The sequence below is a fragment of the Sphaerodactylus townsendi genome, linkage group LG01, assembly GCF_021028975.2.
Source record: "Sphaerodactylus townsendi isolate TG3544 linkage group LG01, MPM_Stown_v2.3, whole genome shotgun sequence".
In the NCBI taxonomy this organism is placed as follows: Eukaryota; Metazoa; Chordata; class Lepidosauria; order Squamata; family Sphaerodactylidae; genus Sphaerodactylus; species Sphaerodactylus townsendi.
Genome location: NC_059425.1, coordinates 54339363 through 54357915, shown reverse-complemented (window position 1 = coordinate 54357915; position 18553 = coordinate 54339363). Strand labels below are relative to the sequence as shown.

Sequence of the window (18553 nt, the reverse complement as noted above, 5' to 3'; positions counted from 1 at the left end):
GAATGTGAATGAGTGAGCCAATCCTTGGATGAGACAGATGGCAACACCTATGCTCATGATGATATTTAAAAGATACTATTAACACATATCCAGGAATTTTATTCTGAAAAAGGAACATCTGGCACCACAAAGCAAGACTGGCATGCTATCAATGGACCAGTCAAATATGAATGGACCAGCCAAACAGCTTTTGGGTCTGCTTGAGCCAGTCAAATAGTGTCAGTCACCAGTATCCATTGGCATACTCTTAGAGCCTAAGTCCTTTTTTTGTTTTCACCCATTGCCATCTAGTTGTGGAAGCAGTCCTCTGTGATTCATGTTCCTCTAGCACAGGGAAATCCAACTCTGGCCCTCCAGATGTTCATGGATGACAATTCCCATCAGCCCCTGCCAGCATGCCTAATTTCTGAGCTTACTGAAAGATATTGGTCTCACATGAGTAGAAATGCTGAACATTGGAGCAATCTGCACCACTGCAAAGCACTGTCTCCAAAAATGTATGCAGAAAGATGGCTTAGGATCCACACCTTATCCAAACAGGAACACAGGCAATCATCATGCTGTTTGCCTACATATTTTCCTGTTACTCCAAAATTGTATTCTCATGAAAAATGTGATTGCCTTTGCCTGATTGGTTCGTGTTCTAATCCACCCTGATAGCCTGGTTAGTCCATGAGGCAAAAATGATATTCTCATGGGATTCAAACCAGAGACACTAAATGTAGAAAAAATAATGTTCTGACACTTGTCAAAACTTGGTAAATTTGGATTTACGACTCTGTAAATAAAATATGACCAAAGTTCACACATAGGGGAATAAGTAGATTGTAGTGGTTAGATAAATTGTTCACATCACTTATCAAAGTGAATTGTTTTTATAATAATTGGCGAACAAAGCTCATTTACCAAAGGTAGAAAATAGGGCAATGACCCTCTCTTTAATTTCTCAAGAAGCAAATGAACTGGTTTTAAGCAGCAACAATAAAACAAATAAGCACAAATAAACAGGTGACAATGGCAGGCAATAAATCCCTTTGTTTTTGTTTAGAATTTGCTTAGGAAAAGGAAGACATTCAAGAAAAAATCATAAAATGCTTCTGAATGTCTGGGAAGTGTGACCTAGGTGATTTGGCATTTACCAGCATTTACAAAGAAAAATGCTGAATAAGAAGCATGTTTTTTAAAATGCAGAGGGATTTATGCGGTGCCCTTGGCATAGTTAGTGGCAAGAGAACACTCACAGAAGACACGCATGGGCTGGCCGCTCTAGGGGAACGTGGTGGTGAGTAAGTCATCCTCACAAGAACAGGCATTTCATCATCTGAGACAGGCTTATCTTTGACTGTGGCACTGCTGTCAGTGGCCTGCCTGCTTGGATCGGGCGACAGGAGCTTTACGGGGACAGAAACAGGCATGACGATGGGCACAAGGCTATCCACCTCGGAGGGCGGCTGCGACGGTGGCTGCTCTGACGGATTCTCTCCTTCCTCCTGTGCAGACAATCAAAGGCTTTCACCCTCAACCACAGATGGCCCCTGACATATAGAGTATCAAATGTAGCACAAACAACAAAGAGTCTTGTGGTCCTTCAAAGAGTAATACATTTATTGTGGCAGAAACATTTGTAAACTAGAATCCAGTTTGTTCAGTGATACAATAAATATGTTGCTCTCTGTGGTTTTTGCTGCAGCAGACTGAACATAACTTCTCCTGTGGCAAATATGGTGTGAAAAGATATTTCCAACCTAGGCAAAAATGCCTCAGAATAAATAAACGTCTTTCCACACCACAGCAAACAATGCTGTGCTACGGGATTTAGAACAAAGTTTATTTTTAAAAAATAGTCAAATAATAAGGGCCCACACAAGCAAGTTCAGAATGAGGAACCTCTTTCACCTGAAGGCCAGCCAAAAGCTGAAGCATTAGGTCATTGTGATAACAACATTTCTCCAATGATGGAGGATTAACAGACCTGAAACATAGCTAGAGAAAGACACAGCAAAGGTCAGCTCAGGAATTATAGCACTCAGGTTTTTAATAGCAAAGCAAGCAGCAAACTTCAACAGGAAAGGGTGGCAGCGAAGTATAAAAAAATTCCAACCTGTCTGAAGATGGGAGATGCCCGAACCCCTCCATGAGACCTCATGTGGCCATTTAGAGCTGGTAAACTCTTAAACTCCTTCAAGCATATGGTGCACATTAGTTTGCTCTTTGTTTCAAATCTCTCGGTATACGTTTCTTGACTGTGACCAGTATTACTGCAAGAAACACCAAATGAAGAAGAACCACTTTGATGAAAATGCACATAAAAGTTCTTTAATACATTACTAAATTCCAGTTTCTTTCAGTGGCTAATTTTGAGATGTTTAAATGCAGTAAACACACTTTAAAATCCATTCTATCACCTATTTTCCCTTATATGTGCTGAACACGTTGCTTTACAATCAAGTGATTTTTGATTTGCATAAGAACCCAAATTTATGGCCCAAAGTCAACTTAGTTAAATAAATGACTCATCTTGCTTTCACTGCATCTTGCTTTCATCTTGCTTTCCTTAATTTTGGTAATCCAGTCTTTGTGTTGTTTATGCAGCTGTCATAGCGGTTTTTAGCTTAGCCTTTAAATTAAGTAATCCTCAAGTCTCAGAAAGAAATGAGGAAATAGATATATGAGTAAAATAAACGCGGTCCTCTGTAATAATAATAATCCTGTGACAATCCTAAATCGATAGAAAAATCAGACAAGAAGAAAAAACCAAGAGATGGAACCATGATGGCAATATACTTAAGACAAAAGGTTGAAATGCTCCAACTCAAAGAGATTCACTTTGGAATTGCAAAAAAGGAACTGAGCAGATGAAACACTTGCTTCAGGTGAGGCAATTGCCACTAAAACTATCAGTGGAAGTGGACAGGGACAGAATTCTAAGTCCTAGAAATTTCAGATATTTGGCCTGTGCATAGGCAGGTTTCTATGTTGAACTGCACCATTTCTTTACAAGAACAAATTAATCACATCTGTAGTTAACCATAAATATACCTTTGTTCAGGTGATGCTGATCTGAGTGTGCTGTCAGACAGCTGAATCTGCTGTTACAGAGAGAAGGAAGTAACAATGTTATGTCAGCTCATTGAATCTGAACACATGTGCGTAATACCTAGTTCCTGTCATTCTCTCTAAGTTGTATATTATATCAAAATGCCCAGAAAACAGAGGCAACAGCTCAAGCTCAGCACCCACTCACTGCCATGCCCCCTTTTTTGCCATCAAGTGACATCTGACTTATGGCGATCCCTGGTGGGGCTTTCAAGGGAAGTAACATTCATAGGTGGTTTGCCATTACTTGCCTTCGCATCACAACCCTGGTATTCCCTGGAGGTTTCTTGTCCAAATGGTTGCAGGGTTGGCCCTGCTTAGCTTCTGAGATCTGATGAAATCAGACTAGCCTGGACTATTCAGGTTTATTTTATAGGGCAAGGTCAATGGACTTCTGTCTTGAATACAGCAAAACATTCCTCTCAACCATCTGACCCTGCTTGTCCCAGTTCGGCCTCTGCGTTCGGCGGAGGCCAATCTTCTGGTAGTCCCCGGCCCCTCAATGATGCGGCTGGCCTCCACTAGGGCCAGGGCTTTTACAGCCCTGGCCCCTGCCTGGTGGAACACTCTTCCTCCAACTGTCCGGGCCCTGCGGGATCTTGGAGAGTTCCGCAGGGCCTGAAAGACCGAGCTTTTGGAGATGCCAGCCGCTCATGGCGCCCCTTCCTCCCTTTTTATCATCTGTGGCCCTTTTTCATCTTGGGCCTTCCATTCCCTCTTAAGAGGGTTTTTTTAGATGACCATTCGCTATATTTTTACATTTATATTTTACTTCATTTTGTATGCTGCATTTTAAATGGTTTTAATTCGATGCTTAGAGCCCTTATTTTATCCTTTATTGTATTTAATTTATTGAGAGGGCTCCTTTTGCTTATTTATGTTATATTGAAATGTTGTACACCGCCCAGAGCCCTCCGGGGGTGGGCGGTATAAAAGTCAAACAAACAAACAAACAAACAAATAAAAATAACCTAAACACTGGCTCAACCTGAACACTGGCATGGAGCAAGTTCAGCTCCAGTCCAATAGCACCCCTGAGCACACATCTTTAACTTCCTATATGCATGAATAGCTGCCATTCACTCATGTGAGAAAAACTAGATTGTTGCACTTGGGGACAATGCTCTGACAAAGAGCCAGGATTACAAGGTGTCTCCCCATGCACAGTACATGAGAGCCACATTGCATCTGTCGCATGGAGTCTCTACAGGTTACAAGCCCTCCCTCCACCAAGTGGCTGTAACTACAAGCAACTTTAATACAATGCTATCTATTTTGATTTGGGCAACAGTTGATGTACAGCTTACACGCTACTGTCAATGAATCACAACACTGATAACATTTATGGAAAAGCAGATTTTAAACATGTTTTCCTTCCCACTCCCCAAAAATGTAACCTCTTATTCTCTAGCTGCAGATGAATGGTACAGCCCATTTTACCACCTAATTTTCTTATACATGTGAACTAGCCATCTGCTAGAACAGTAGTTCCCAACCTTTTTTTACTCTTGCGCCCCTTGGCAACACGTTTCCCTGAAATTGTACCACCATATTAGCAAACCCATTATGTAATTTTTTTGCATAACCCCAAACACTCTGGTGTGTATCCCTGGGGTTAAGCCCTGGTTAGGAGCCACTGAGCTAGAAGATGGTAGAGCACACCATATCTTAACATACCTGAGTCCACGCTGCATTGGGAGACAACTGCTGGGCTCTTTTACTATTCGTGTGGGCTCTATTTGGAGGTAAGAGACATTGTTGAGAGACACCAATAGAATTCATGTCCTGCTCTACTGGACTTTCTGTCCTCTCTGCTCTGGAGAACTCAAGATGTGAGTCCATCAAGGGGCGAGACTTGTTTTCACTCTGATAATGATTCGGCTGGCTGGTCTCTTCTGCAGTCTGTTGCTGCTGCTGCAACAAATTTTGTGGATACAAGTGCCTGAATGGCTGTTGCTGATCTTGGTAGAAATACTGAGGCACGGCTCCCAGTTGTATAAGCTGCACAGAAGAACCCCGGTCTTGGGAGTACTGGTGAGCTTCATGCAGAGTCTTTGGTTCAGGATCTCGGTGATAGGGAGGAAGTTGCATTTGCATCTGCTGCTGTTGATGCTGTAACTGTTGCATCATAGGTTGTATTGGATAATACTGAGCTGTTTGCACTGGGCACTGTCGCTGCTGCTGCATCTCATGTATCAGAAGCCTGTGCTGCCCTTGGTGAGGCTGTTGCTGCATATAGTATTGATCCTGTTGCAGCTGCTGTGGCAGCAAGTGCTGAGAGTGGATCTGCTGCAAGTGGGCCTGTCCCTGGTGCACCCCAGGGTGCACAGGCATGTGAGCTAAGTGTTGCTGGTCGTCATAATACAGTGGTTGTTGGTGCTGCATTAGGTGCATTTGCTGTTTCTGCTGTGCACTTGCAAAGCCCGAATGGAGTTGCTGAGGCACCTGCTGATATCTCTGAGCAGGCTGTTGCTCAGCAGCAGGCTTCTGAGACAACAGTTGCCGAAGTGTACTGTCATTGTCCATCCCTGACGGCTGAGACTGTAAGACCTGGGACACGTTGTTGACTTGGATTGTTAAGTTCTGGTTAGCAAACACTTGGGTGAAGGAGTCTAACTTATGCAACACTCCACTGGTAATTTTCTGTGACCTGATCTCATTGGCCTGGGAACATAGATGGTCATACCCATCAGTGGGTTCCCCTTGCCCTGTTGAGTTCCACATCACATTCTGATTGGTCCTTACTGGGATGTGGTTGCTGGAACCCAAATGGGCCCAATTTGTTTGCCTTGGAGAATCCATCAACCCAAGAGTTTTGGGCCCAACATTCAAAGCTATGTTTTCTCTTGTATCATGGGGAAATGAGGGAGAGAGGGGAGAATCCTGAGATGCATCCATGGCTGACGCTCCATAGCTGTGGTTTAAAGATGTAAGAGAATTTAGATGTTGCTGGTAATATAAACCTTCATTGTTGCTAATGATGTGGTTCGCTTTGTACATCTGCTGATCCCCCATTTTCAGCACCTTGCTTCTGATCAAACACCATTTAAAATAAAGCAAAGAATAGTAATCCCTGAGAGGTATTGAATATGCAAAACTAAACCTTGTAAAATCAATTAATTTTTCTAATGGTTCCCTTGAGCTACAGAAATTCCTTTAGAGACAGTCATTTTACTTGGAGGATGAGGGTGTTTTGTGTCTTCATAAAAAAGGCTAGAGTGAACATGATAATACACTTAGCATGCTCTGGAGACCTGGGAAATAAAAGGAAAACAGTGTGAATGTTTTGAACAGCAGTTCCTCTTACAATAATTCTATTAAAATACAATCTCAATATTTTGTCTAAATATCTCTTATCAGACTTTACAGGGCAAACTACTCATCATAAAATAACCCACATAATATCCTAGAACAGTAGTTGCTGTATTTTTAAAGCCACTTTGGGAAGAGGGAATTTTGAATGGAGATCAGGCAGGACAAACGAAATGGACCATTTGATACTTACTGGGAAGGGTCCTTCTCCTGGGGGATAGGAGGCCATCTTGGTTTCATACCCCAATCTCCAGGAGGCAGAAACTAGAATTTTTAACTTCCTGTTTTTGTCCTTGATCTCCATTTTGAGCCAGTATTCAACTGACATAGCCGCAAACCATGGAACATTAAACATATAATCACAAAAGAACACAACCATACAACTTCCTAACTTATCAACTATAACTAACCCTCTTCTGGTAAGGAACATGAAGAAGGAAGAAAGAGGAAGCACTTCTGAACAACATGTGGAAAGGGAGAAGGACCCCCAGGAGAAGGACCCTTCCCAGTAAGTATTCAATGGTCTGTTCTCCTGGAGGTGGAGGCCATCTTGGTGGGACCTCCTAGAGCAGAGTCCTCCGATTAGGGAGGGTTACACATGATCGTCCAGAATGTGCTCCAGCACTCTCTTGCCGAATGCAGTCTCAGCGGCTGCCCATAAGTGAAGTTTGTAGTGTTTTACAAATGAAGATGGGGATGACCATATTGCCGCCTTACAAATGTCTTCCACAGAAGTTCTATTCTGAAGCACTGCATTAGCTGAAGCACACCTCACAGATTGTGCAGTAATCCCTGTAGGGATCGGCAACTTAATGGCTTTGTGGGCCTCTATTATACAGGCCTTGAGTGTGGAACTAATAGAGGCCGCCAACATCTGATGACCTATGTATGGAGGTAAGACATTGATGAAAAGACTATCTGATTTACATATGCCTTTGGCCTGGATGATAAATCCCTTAAGAGCCCTGCGGGCTTTGAGGTTATGCCAAAGCCACTCTTTAGGGTGTGAAGGTTTTGGCCAGAAATTAGGTATGACGATTTCTTGTCTCAAATGAAAGGAAGAGCTAGCCTTTGGCTTGAAGGTGGGGTCAGTTCATAGTATCACTCTATCTGGGTGAAAGATGCACAAATTAGAATTTACTGAAAGCACTCGAATCTCTGAAGCATGCCTGGCTGACGTAACGGCCACTAACAACAGTACTTTCACTCGCAGCCACTTCAAGTGAATCGACTGCACTGGTTCGAATGAAGACTTGGTGAGAGCTGGCAAGAGGAAGTAAAGTCTCCATGATGGAAACCAATGTACTATTGGGGGTTGCGTTTGTCGTACACCTCAAAGGAATTGGACAACATGAGGGTGATATGATGCTGGTACACCTTGGAATTCCTGCCAGACTGAAGATAGGGCTGCCACTTGTTGCCTCAAGGTGGAACTTCGCAAACTGACTTCAAAAGCATCTTGAAGAAAATCCAGCATTGAGGACAATTCTGGTGAGGCAGCATTCACCTGCTTGTTCTTAGAATATAAGAACATAAGAAAGAGCCTGCTGGATCAGATCAGAGTCCATCTAGTCCAGCACTCTGCTACTCGCTGTGGCCCACCTTTGGGAACTCACATGCAGGATGTAAAAGCAATGGCCTTCTGCTGAGGCTGCTCCCAAGCACCTGGTCTGCTAAGGCATTTGCAATCTCAGATCAAGAGATTCTTGGCCCATCTGACAAAGGTCTTCCAGGTAAATTCTTACTGTGGCTTGTCATCTGGAAGCCAATAATGTGTCAGCCACTTTCTCGGAATAACCCCTCTTCCTTAATTTCTCCCTTTCAACAGCCACGAGGTCAGACGAAACCATTCGGGATTTGGATGAAATAAGAGACCCTGAACTAATAGGTCTGGGATCTGTGGTAGGTGGAAGGGTGGTTGTACCGCCATTTCTTGGATGACTGAAAACCATGGACACCTTGGCCAGAATGGTGCTACTTGTATCACCTGTGCTTGTTCTGTCATGATCTTTCATAAGAGCTTGGGCAGAATCGGAATTGGAGGAAAGGCATATAACAGAAGCTTGGGCCAGGGAGTTCAGTGGTAAAGGTTAAAGAAACTGGAGCAATTAAATTGGCTTTAGCAACTTGTAGACATTAGTTGGAGGGGGCTGCTCATTCCTTTGAGGTTTGGACTGATCATAAAAATCTAGCAGCTCTCTCCACTCTGGGACGTTTGTCAGCCAAGCAGCTAAGGTTGGCAGATTTTTTCTCACGCTTCCAATTCACCGTCCACTTCTTCCCTGGAGTATCTAACAAACTTGCTGATGCACTATCCTGCCCTTCCCGAAGTCGATGGGGGCGTGGATCTCTGGGAGGAGCCTCGAACAATGCTTACTCCCTGCCAGCTAGGGCTGGCCGTAACGCGTTCTCAAACACGCCTTCAACACACCCCTACCAGTCCATTGCTGCCCGCGCCCCCTCCTCTCTGCTCTCTTCCTTCTTGCACGCTGGCAAACTTCCCGTTGATCCGGGGGAGGGTGGGACTTTTCTAAAACTGAAAGATGTCTTCTGGCGTAAAGGAGATTGTTTGTACCTCCACCTTTGCGCATGATAATAATGCAGCATGGGCATGATTCCAAATCTGCTGGTCATGTTGGATTTGCTCCGCCGGCAGTTTTGGTGGTGTACCATGCGTAAAGACATTGAGGCTTATGTACGTGGTTGCCCATCATGTGTTGCCGCCAAATTGGCTGCTGGCAAGCCACAGGGACTGTTACAGCCCATCCATGTCCCTGTCATATTATTTATTTTTTACCGGACTTTATTACTGATTTACCTGAAAGCCATGGGAAGACAGTGATTTGGGTCGTGGTGGACTTGTTTTCTAAACAAGCTCATTTTATTCCTTTTACCTTGATTCCTTCTGCCCCTCAGCTGGCTAAAATGTTCATTCAGCATATCTATTGATTACACTCAGCTCCGAGCAAAATAATTTCTGATAGGGGCCCATAATTTGTCCCGAAATTTTGGAAAGCCTTCTTGGCATTTCTGGGAGTGAAGCAAAGTCTGATGTCACCATACTACGCCCAATCAGACAGCCAGTCCGAACACTCTAACCATACCCTAGAACAGGGGTGGGCAACTATGGCTCTCCAGATGTTAGTGGACTACAATTCCCATCAGCCCCTGCCAGAATAGCCAATTGGCCATGCTGGCCGGGGCTGATGGGAATTGTAATCCATGAACATCTGGAGAGCCATAGTTGCCCACCCCTGCCCTAGAACAATACCTGAGATGTTACACCAACTATCATCAGGATAATTGTGTACAATAATGCAATTCACAGTAGTACTGGCAAATCGCCTTTCGAAGTTGTTACCGGCTGAACAATTCAGCCCCTTCCTTTTCTTGGCCAATCATCCTCGGGGGGCCCAGACTTCCAACAATGGATGAAACATATCATTGGGGGCTGGGATTCTATTCGCCATGCCTTACAATCAGCTAAAAATGCACAAAAGAGACAGGCAGACAAACATCGTCAACCCATGACTTTGAATGAATAAGACTGGGTCTACCTGTCCACCAAAAGCGTACAGGACATTCACAAGTACTCCAAACTTGGTCATAAGTTTATTGGCCTCTTTTGTATTAATAAAGTGATCAATAATGTGACTGCTTGCCTGGACTTGCTTAAAGCTTTACGTAAAATTCACCCTGTGTTTCATTCCAGCTTGCTAAAAAGGACTCCCGCTTCTGATGCTTAGCATTCCCCAGCGACATGTCCAGCTCCTCAGATGATTGATGGTGATCTGCATTATGAAATCCATGAAAAATTGGACTCTCATTTGCATAGAAATTGTTGGCAGTATTTGATTTCCTGGGTGGGCTATCCCCCAGGTCATGATGAATGGGTTTTTGCTTCTGATGTTCATGAGCCCAAACTCATTAAAGCATTTCACAAGGCTTTTCCTCACAAGGCTGGAGGGGGGCCTTGGAAGGGGCAGAATGTCGGGATGGTCTGCTTATTGGGGGATGGGATCTCTGTCTGGTGTGAATTTGCTGTGTGAAACTATTCCGTTGTTGCTTTCTGCCTCCGCTTATCTCTCCTGCTCTTAATGAAGGCTAAATGCTTTGGTTCTTAGTAGTACCGCTGAGAAACTGTATGGTGGGAGTGGGAAGGGATGTCTGGGTGCTTTATGATTGAGACGTCTCAGCTGAGCCAAGTCAGAGACGTTTTGGACCGTGTATGGAACTTATCTGACTTACAATAAAGAAATCATTGTACATCACAACTGTTTCAATCGTTTGGTTCAAGGAGGTTCTGACATGGGGTCGCTCATCTTCGCTAGGGAAGTATTCCCTGTTGCCACTTGGCCTGCCCTTGATAGGTTGGTTGGACAGATAGGTCATGTCTGGTGTTTCCTGCGTGTCCTCTGGGTCCTGACGATCCAGTGCAGCAATAGACTTTGTGAAGGAAGGACAGGTTTTCCACCTTGAAGAACCTAGATACATGGTCTGAGGAGTCTAAGGGAGTCCCTCTAAATCAGAGAAATGATCCTGGTATTCTGCACCCTCCTCCTCACTCATTTGATCCTCAACTGGAAAGGACAGAGGATCCCTATAAGCATAAGAGAGGCTGACTGCAAATCCCCAGGGGATATGGATTGTGATCTGGGGGGAGGGGGGGACGTTGTTCTCTGAGACTCCTTGATCTATTGTTGGAGCCCTCTACTGCCTCTCGAGAGCAGGGCAACAAAATTTTGGGGGGAGAAACCCTGCTAACTGGGAACTCTCACCAATAAGGCTGTGCCCAGCCTGCAAAGCAGGAAACTCGGACTGTTCCCCCCAACTCGGACTGTTCTGCCCAAAACGATCTTGCCTGGTCTCCGCGTCTAGTGGCTGCTCTGCTGTGCATGCGGCTTGGCTGCTTGAGGCTGCAAGCTCTGGAGTGTCCGGTCAGCGTGTCTCTGGCTCATGCCTGAGGGGCTCAGCTGCAGAGCTTGTTGAAGCGTGTCCAAGAGCGTCCGGTTGGTGTTGCTCTGGCGCATGCTTCGTATTCTTCTTCCTGGGAGCTGCTTCATCCCATCCTCAGTCAGCCCAGTGGCCACCTGGACGGGCTCCGGAGCCCTCCTCACGGCTAGTCCCATGGCTGCCTGAGAGGGAGTCTGTTGCATGAGCCACCGCTTCTCTGGTGCCTTCTGCAACTGCTTTAGCAAAAGTCTCCCTCCGGGAAGAAAAAGAGGGAGCTGCCATCTTGCGAGGCTAAAAAAGGCACCGAAAACACTCTCCTGAGTTCCCCGTACCCTCATTCACTAACTGGCAAGAGGGAACAAACAAACAACACACAATACCATACAACACAATACCAAGACAAAAAACTACAGTGGACAAAGACACAGGTTTCAAAACTAAGAATCACAGGGAGGGCTGGAGGTCCTTGCTCTCCCGATTGAGGCAGGAAAAATACTGGCTCAAAATTATTAAGGGTATTTGCATAGCAGTTTGCCTGTGCATTTAAGTACTCATCTACAATCAATTTTATTGCTGTGGTTGTTTTTATGCTATGGTTGCTTTTATGATTGTTGAGTATGTGAGAAGGCAACCACATAAAAGCAATAAAATGGATTGCAAATGAGTACTTAAATGCACAGGCAAACTGCTATGCAACTTCAGTGTTACATACAAATGCTAAAATGGGGGAATGCCACTTAACACATGCAAATCACACTTGCAAACTGCACCTTTAACACTTTTAACAATTGTAACACTTTTAACAATTGTAAATGGTTCTTTCTCCCACCTTGGGTATTTCACAGGTATATATACTCCACTTGCTCTACTGCTACCAGATCCTTTGAAGCCCACAGATGCAGGCAAAACATCAGGAGAGAATGCTACTGGAACACGGCCATACAGTCCGGAAAACCCACAACATCGTAGTGATTCCGGTCGTGAAAGCCTTCGACAATACAATTATAGTATCCTAATAAGTTGTATCATTCTTCAAATGACCCACCAATACTGAGGTTTATCCATTTGTAGGTCAAGCCTCTTCGTTATTCATGTTCCTGAGGAAAAGGACTAATAGTAAATGGCAGAGTAATATTCTCCCCTTTTATGGGCCACAGATTACTAAACCCAGGGCTGAAACCAGAGTTGCCTTTGGTCTTGGACAACGAGGCAGTAAACAGGCTGGAATTTCTTATTGAGGGATAACTCACTGTGAGAACACTGAGAATCTTTGATTAAAAAGAGTTATAGCCTTATAATTGAGATTAAGTTGTGATGGTCTAAGCAAAGGAAGAGAAAAAGGATTTTTTAATATCCCCTCCACATGAAAATTTTATAGAAGATATTGCTCATCATCTCAGGAGGACCATTATGAAAATCAAAATAAGTTTTTTTAAAAAAATAAGTAAGTAATGAACAAAGCATTCCCTGTAATTAGCTACTGAGCATTAGATTAAAAAAATAAAAGAAATGCAGCATTATTGTAAACAAGATGACTGTATTAATTTTTAAATAATTGCATTTGAGCAGTTCAGTTCAAGAGAGATTTTCTTAGGGCCACAATTATTCTCAAAGAGCTCTAACAATTCTCTTCTGTGAACTTCTATTATTTTTTAGCCAAATTGCATTGTTATTTTTCCCAACATACTTCAAATAATTCTTTTTGTAGCAAGTGATGCATTAACAGAGATAAATCTGGGGGGACTATTTCCAAATGCTGGCACTAATGAGGGAGAAATGTTTTAGGAATACAGAAAGATACAAGATTCCCATTTCAATACTGTGTGAAAAGAATGTTTGATTAAACAATTTCTAATAACACACACACACACACACACACACACACACACACACAGACAAACACAATTCATCTGATTTCTATTTTACTAGATTTAGGGATGTTTCTGAATTTCACTATCACATGCTCAAGTTTCTTTCATGGTTTCCTGGGATGATTCTATTAAACAAAATCCAACAGATATATTGCTGTTAAAACTGATGCCTGGTTTTGAATCAAATGTGTAAAAATGGCACAAAAGAAACAAATAAAAATGAGAAATATGCTGAAACAAAAAGAAAAAGGGTCCATTGAATACTTACTGTGAAGGGTCTTTCTACTGTAGGTAAGGGAGACATCTTAGATGGGTGTCTTCTCCACCAATAGCAAGGAGGCAGGAAGTACTTTTAACTTTTAACGGGTCACTTCCCCTTCTTTGACCTCGAGGCCATTTTCAGTCAGTATCCTCATGACCTAGTAGTTGGTATCTGGAAGTGACCTTTCAACCATTTCTATAACTTGAAACACTAACAACTGTAAAAAACATAACTTGTGAGGCTCAACGAATTCTCAATTCAAACATTCAATCATTCGTACTTGCATCGGGGGTAATGGAGACCAGGGGGGGTCAAGATGTCTCCCTTACCTACAGTAGAAAGACCCTTCACAGTAAGTATTCAATGGACCCTTCTACTGTAGGTGGGAGACATCTTAGATGGGACCTCCCCGAGCAGTGTCCCCAATCAGGGTGGGTCTCATTACTCCCCGATGATATGTTCTAGCACCCTCCGGCACGCTGTCCTCTGCAGCTGACTGGGGAGTTCAGTTTATAGTGTCGAGAACGTGGAAATCGAAGACCAAGCGGCTTTGCATATCTCTTCCACTGAGGCTCTGGCGCGGTGTCGTTGGTTGCTGCACTCCTGTAGTCGAAAGGTGCCGTAATGCCCGGTGGGATCGGAGCGCAGCTGCCTTGTGGGCTTCTATGATAGTGGCTTTGAGGTAGTGCTTATGGCTGCCGTTGACATAGGGCACCTATGTTTGGCAAGCTAATGTTGATGAAGAGGGGTTTGGATTACCGGATGCCCTCAGTCCTGATGAAAGCTTTAGCGGCTCTTCTAGCGTCTAATGCATGCCACTCCTTTTCTTTTGGGTGAGAAGGGTTAGGCATGAAGTTGGGCACCACGATTTCCTGTTGAAGGTGGAATTTGGACAGTACTTTTGGGATGAAAGCTGGATCCAGGCGAGTATGACTTTATCCTTATGGAAGGCGAATTTTGCATTGACCGGATAATGCCCTCAACTCTGGCATCCGACAGGTGATAGCCAGAAACAACGCCATTCTCACCCACCGCGAAAGGAATGGTTTGGATGGGTTGAAGGCGTGTTTCTATTAGCGCCCGTGAGCACCGCATGGAGCCGCCAGGAGGGGAACTCTGTGTATGACCCGGTGGTTGTGAGAGCTTCCTCCTCTTAAGAAATTCCTGCGCTCATTGGCTTGATATTGCGTTGCCCTCTACCGATCTACACACTGTCGAGATTGCAGAAATCTGTCTTCTCAGCGTGGCGCAGCGAAGTCCTTTCTCAAATCCCTGTTGTAGGAACTGTAGTATGTAACGGATCGAAGGGGCCTCAGGGTCCAAGTTCCTACCCGCGCACCAGCGGGCGAAGGTTCTCCATGAGGCATTGTAGATATTGATTGTTGACCGTCTGTGTGCTGCCAGGATGGTATTCGTTACTCCTGCAGAGTAGCCTCTCTGTCTCAATTTTCTCCGTTCACACGCCACGCGGTCAGCTTGAGCCAGGCTGGGTCCGGGTGTGAGAGAGGCCCCTGTGTCAGGAGGTCTGAGGTCGCCGGTAGTGGTAGAGGTGGTTGTGCTGACATCTCTAGGATTGTGGAGTACCACGGTCTCCTGGGCCATTTTGGCATGATGAGTATGACTTGTGCCTTTTCCGCCCTTATTTTCCGCAGGAGTCGCGTGATGAGAGGAAACGGTGGGAACGCATACAAGAGTTCCTGTGGCCATGGGGCCGAGATGGCATCCACCTCCATTGCGCTCTGGTGAGAGTATCTGCACATGAAGAGCTGTAGTTGTTTGTTTTCTGCTGTGGCAAATAGATCTACCTTTGGTTGTCCGAGCTGCTGACAGATCCATTGGAATACCTCCGGGTTTAATCTCCATTCTCCTTCTTGGACTTGCTGTCTGCTTAGCCAGTCTGCTTTGTCGTTTTGAATTCCCCGAATGTATTGGGCTTCGAGAGACAGGAGGAATTGTTCTTCTGCCCAGTTGAGGATCTTTAGTGCTTCCCTTATTGTGCCCAATCTTGTGGATTTTGACCCTCAGCAGTTGGCTGTTGGAGGTATATCTTGGTTGGGCGATGTTGTCGTTCTCACTATCGTAGGTGTTGTAGTGTTATTTCTTTTTTTGGAAGTGTTGTGAGTGCCAGGAGACACTGCTCAGCTGCTTTCCAGTAGAATTGATTGGGAGGGTCGCTTCCTGTTTGGACCATTTGCCTTGTACAAACTTTTGATTGAGAGTTGCTCCCCAACCCGATAGACTCGAGTCTGTGAAGATTTGTGGTCTGATGTCGTGCAGGTAGCATCTGCCCTGTCGCGAAGGTTGTTTTTTGTTTAGCCACCACTTCAGGCTGTGTCTCTGACCTGAGACGTCAATTGGAGTTTCTGTCTCTTTTTTCTGATGATGTCGGAGCTGAAAAGGCCTTAAGAAGCGCTAGCAGCCAGTCTTGCATTGTAGTCTTGCCCACTGGTTGAGATCGAGTGATGCGGCATATGAACAGTCCTAATAAGCTTGCTAGTTGGAGCAGCGAGGGTTTTGGTGTGGATAGGACTGTGGATGTTGTCTGTATTATTTTTGCGATTTTTTCCGGTGGGATAAATAGTGCATTTTTTTTTGGAGTCTATAATTGCTCCCAGGTGCTCTATTTTCTGATGTTTTGGGATGAGAGAGCTTTTTCTTCTGTACTCTCTATCAGGGAAGCCAGATTATTTCTGAAGGATTTCCTGGACCCTGGCAATGTCCCTCAGACCTTGTTGTTTGGTTTTTGATCTTACTAGGAAGGTTCACGTCTAAATAGGGATGGACACATGTATCCCCTCCTCCTCCCTGAAGAGGCTGGATGATGTGGCCCCATGAGAACCTTGGAGAATGTTCTGGGGGGCTGTGGCTAGCCAAGCGGCAACGCTTCTGAATTGGAAGTGAAGAGTTTTTCCTTTACAGTGAACCGTAGAGGGAATTTTCTGTGGGCCGGATTGATGGGAATGTGTAGATATGCACTCCCTGAGATCCAGGGAGGTAAAGGAATTCCCTTTCGTGGTCTTAGGAACCCAGAGTGATGGATCGCCAGTGATTCCATTTTGAACGTTTTGGGAGACTTAATAAACTTGTTGACGGTATCTTAAGTTCAGCACTGCCCTGCAGTCCCTGTCGTTATGCTTTGGGGACTGTAAAAAAGCGCTAATAGGTTCCTAAGGAAATTTCTCCTGAAGGGGGGACGTGGTTCCACCGTCCGAATTTGTAGGAGGTGTTGTACTGCGTTTTTTTGCTCTTTGGGCTTTTACTGAGTTTGCTGAAGAAGGGGACGGGACAAAGAGGTGCCTGTGGTGCTGATGAACTTCGATTACATAACCCGTTGTGATCACCTCTTGTGTCCATTGGTCTACATGCTGCGTGACTTGCCAGGTTGGAAGGAAGTTGGTCAGCAGCTTCCACCCCCGCAGGGGATGTCCCGGCAGTCATTGTTTGTTCTTTTATCTGGTTTGGAAGGGCTTTTCCCTGTTTCTGGAATGGCTTAAATGCAGGTTTGGGACGAAAGAGGAGTTCTGATTACAGCCATGTGGGACGCATTGGTTTCCCCTGTTAAACCGGGGTAGGGCTTTTCTGGGATCCTGAATGTAGTCGCGGGCTCCCTGGGGGCAGAGAGTTCCTTTCCTGTCTGGACCGCTTTTGGCATAGCTTTCTTTTGGTGCTTTCGGATTTGAATTAAGAACCCTGTTCTAGTTCTTTGCCTTAAAGACATGTTCCCCATAGTACGAAAGTAGGCTGCTACTGTGTTCTTGGACGAGTATGTCTGCTTGGTTATGGGCTGAAGCCAGGCATTGCTTCTGGCCACCATATTAGAGCCTATTGTTCTGTAGCTTGCTATGGCGATTAAGGTCTAGTGTCTGCGTCTGCTATGAAAGCATTAGCTAGGAAAACCCTTTCAATCCCTTCTCTGATAGCGGTATGGTTCTGTAGGGATCATCTCTGAGTATTACCGTTTAAGCTGTGGCCATGGCATGAAACACTCTGGACACCGATGGAAGCGGGTGTGAGTGCTTTAATGACTGCTGCCAGCCAGTTAGAGTGAGATTCACTGAGGAGGGCAGCTTCTGATCTCCTATCTAAAGGGTCCTTAATATTACTGTCTCCTCTTCGCAATTAAAGCCCCGAGTGTAGGACTCCACTTTGGTGCCTCCACAGATGGGACTTTTAGCATAGCAATGAAACTGCTGTGGTAGGAGGTAGACTTTTCTTATATGATGCATGCATTAGCTACTTAGCGGTTAGTAGGGTTGAGCCATCTGCGTGCTGAATGCAGCTTAGCGACAGTGGCATTCGGGACGGAGAAAAAAAAAATTTCTGGGCTTCTGAATCTTGTTGGGAAGTAATTGAGTGTCTCCCTTAGGGAAGCCTTTGATGAAGGCTGGTAGGCTTATTTGGTTGGTCAGGGGTAGGCGGTTCTTCGGGCCGTCTGCCTGGTCGATGTAGATTAATAGTCAGAGCCGAGACTGTTTTTCTTTATCAGGAGCTTGTATATCTTCCTGTTTAAAGAATTGTGGAGATCACCCAGTAGTTTCTGTAACTGGTGGATCCTCTGTATCCTGAGAATCTATCCCCTTCCCCTGTTCCTCCCCCTCAATTTCTTCCTCTTCCTCCTCTTGTAGGGCAAGGGGGTCTCTATATCGGTGGGCAGCCACCGTCCCCAAATTTCTAGTTCTAACTGATTGTAATTGAGGTCTGCTGGCCAGGGCACGCTGTTCCCTTGCGTCTAAAACTTTTTCGATTTGTTCCTGTAAAGATGCATTTTGTCGCGAAAGCAGGCAGGGGCGCCTGCTGCTTAGGCCATCTGGGCTTCCGCTATTAGCTTGGCTGTCTGAGTTTTGCCCTGGAACCTCCTGGAGCTCCGCCTCTAAGCTTTCCTCCCCACCGCTTTCCGGGGCCCGGTACTTGCCTCTTGTTGGCTGATTGCTTCTTCTGCCACCCGCGGTAGAAGTCGAAATTCAGGTGGAGTTGATGAAAGTGCTCGGAATCCCTGTCAGGGTAGGAGGAAACTTCGTCTGGGAGTCAGCCAGACGTCTGGCTCGCCTTGCATGATGGC

The 18553-nt window shown here is 45.0% G+C and overlaps 1 protein-coding gene across 4 annotated transcripts in view; it reads right to left on the bottom strand.

Annotated features, from left to right (window-relative positions):
* Positions 1 to 18553, bottom strand: part of TRERF1 (transcriptional regulating factor 1) — a 109510-nt gene that overhangs the window by 29786 nt on the left and 61171 nt on the right. The window contains exons 2-5 of one of the 4 annotated variants that reach the window (XM_048513774.1): positions 4774 to 6350; positions 3040 to 3089; positions 2102 to 2258; positions 1242 to 1490 (exon numbers count right to left, since the gene is read on the bottom strand). In XM_048513774.1, the coding sequence (XP_048369731.1) occupies positions 1242 to 1490; positions 2102 to 2258; positions 3040 to 3089; positions 4774 to 6111 (1794 nt within the window). In that variant the 5' untranslated portion in view covers positions 6112 to 6350. The remainder of the gene's footprint in view (positions 1 to 1241; positions 1491 to 2101; positions 2259 to 3039; positions 3090 to 4773; positions 6351 to 18553) is intronic. The other 3 variants (XM_048515408.1, XM_048514621.1, XM_048516221.1) reach the window with 3 other exon arrangements.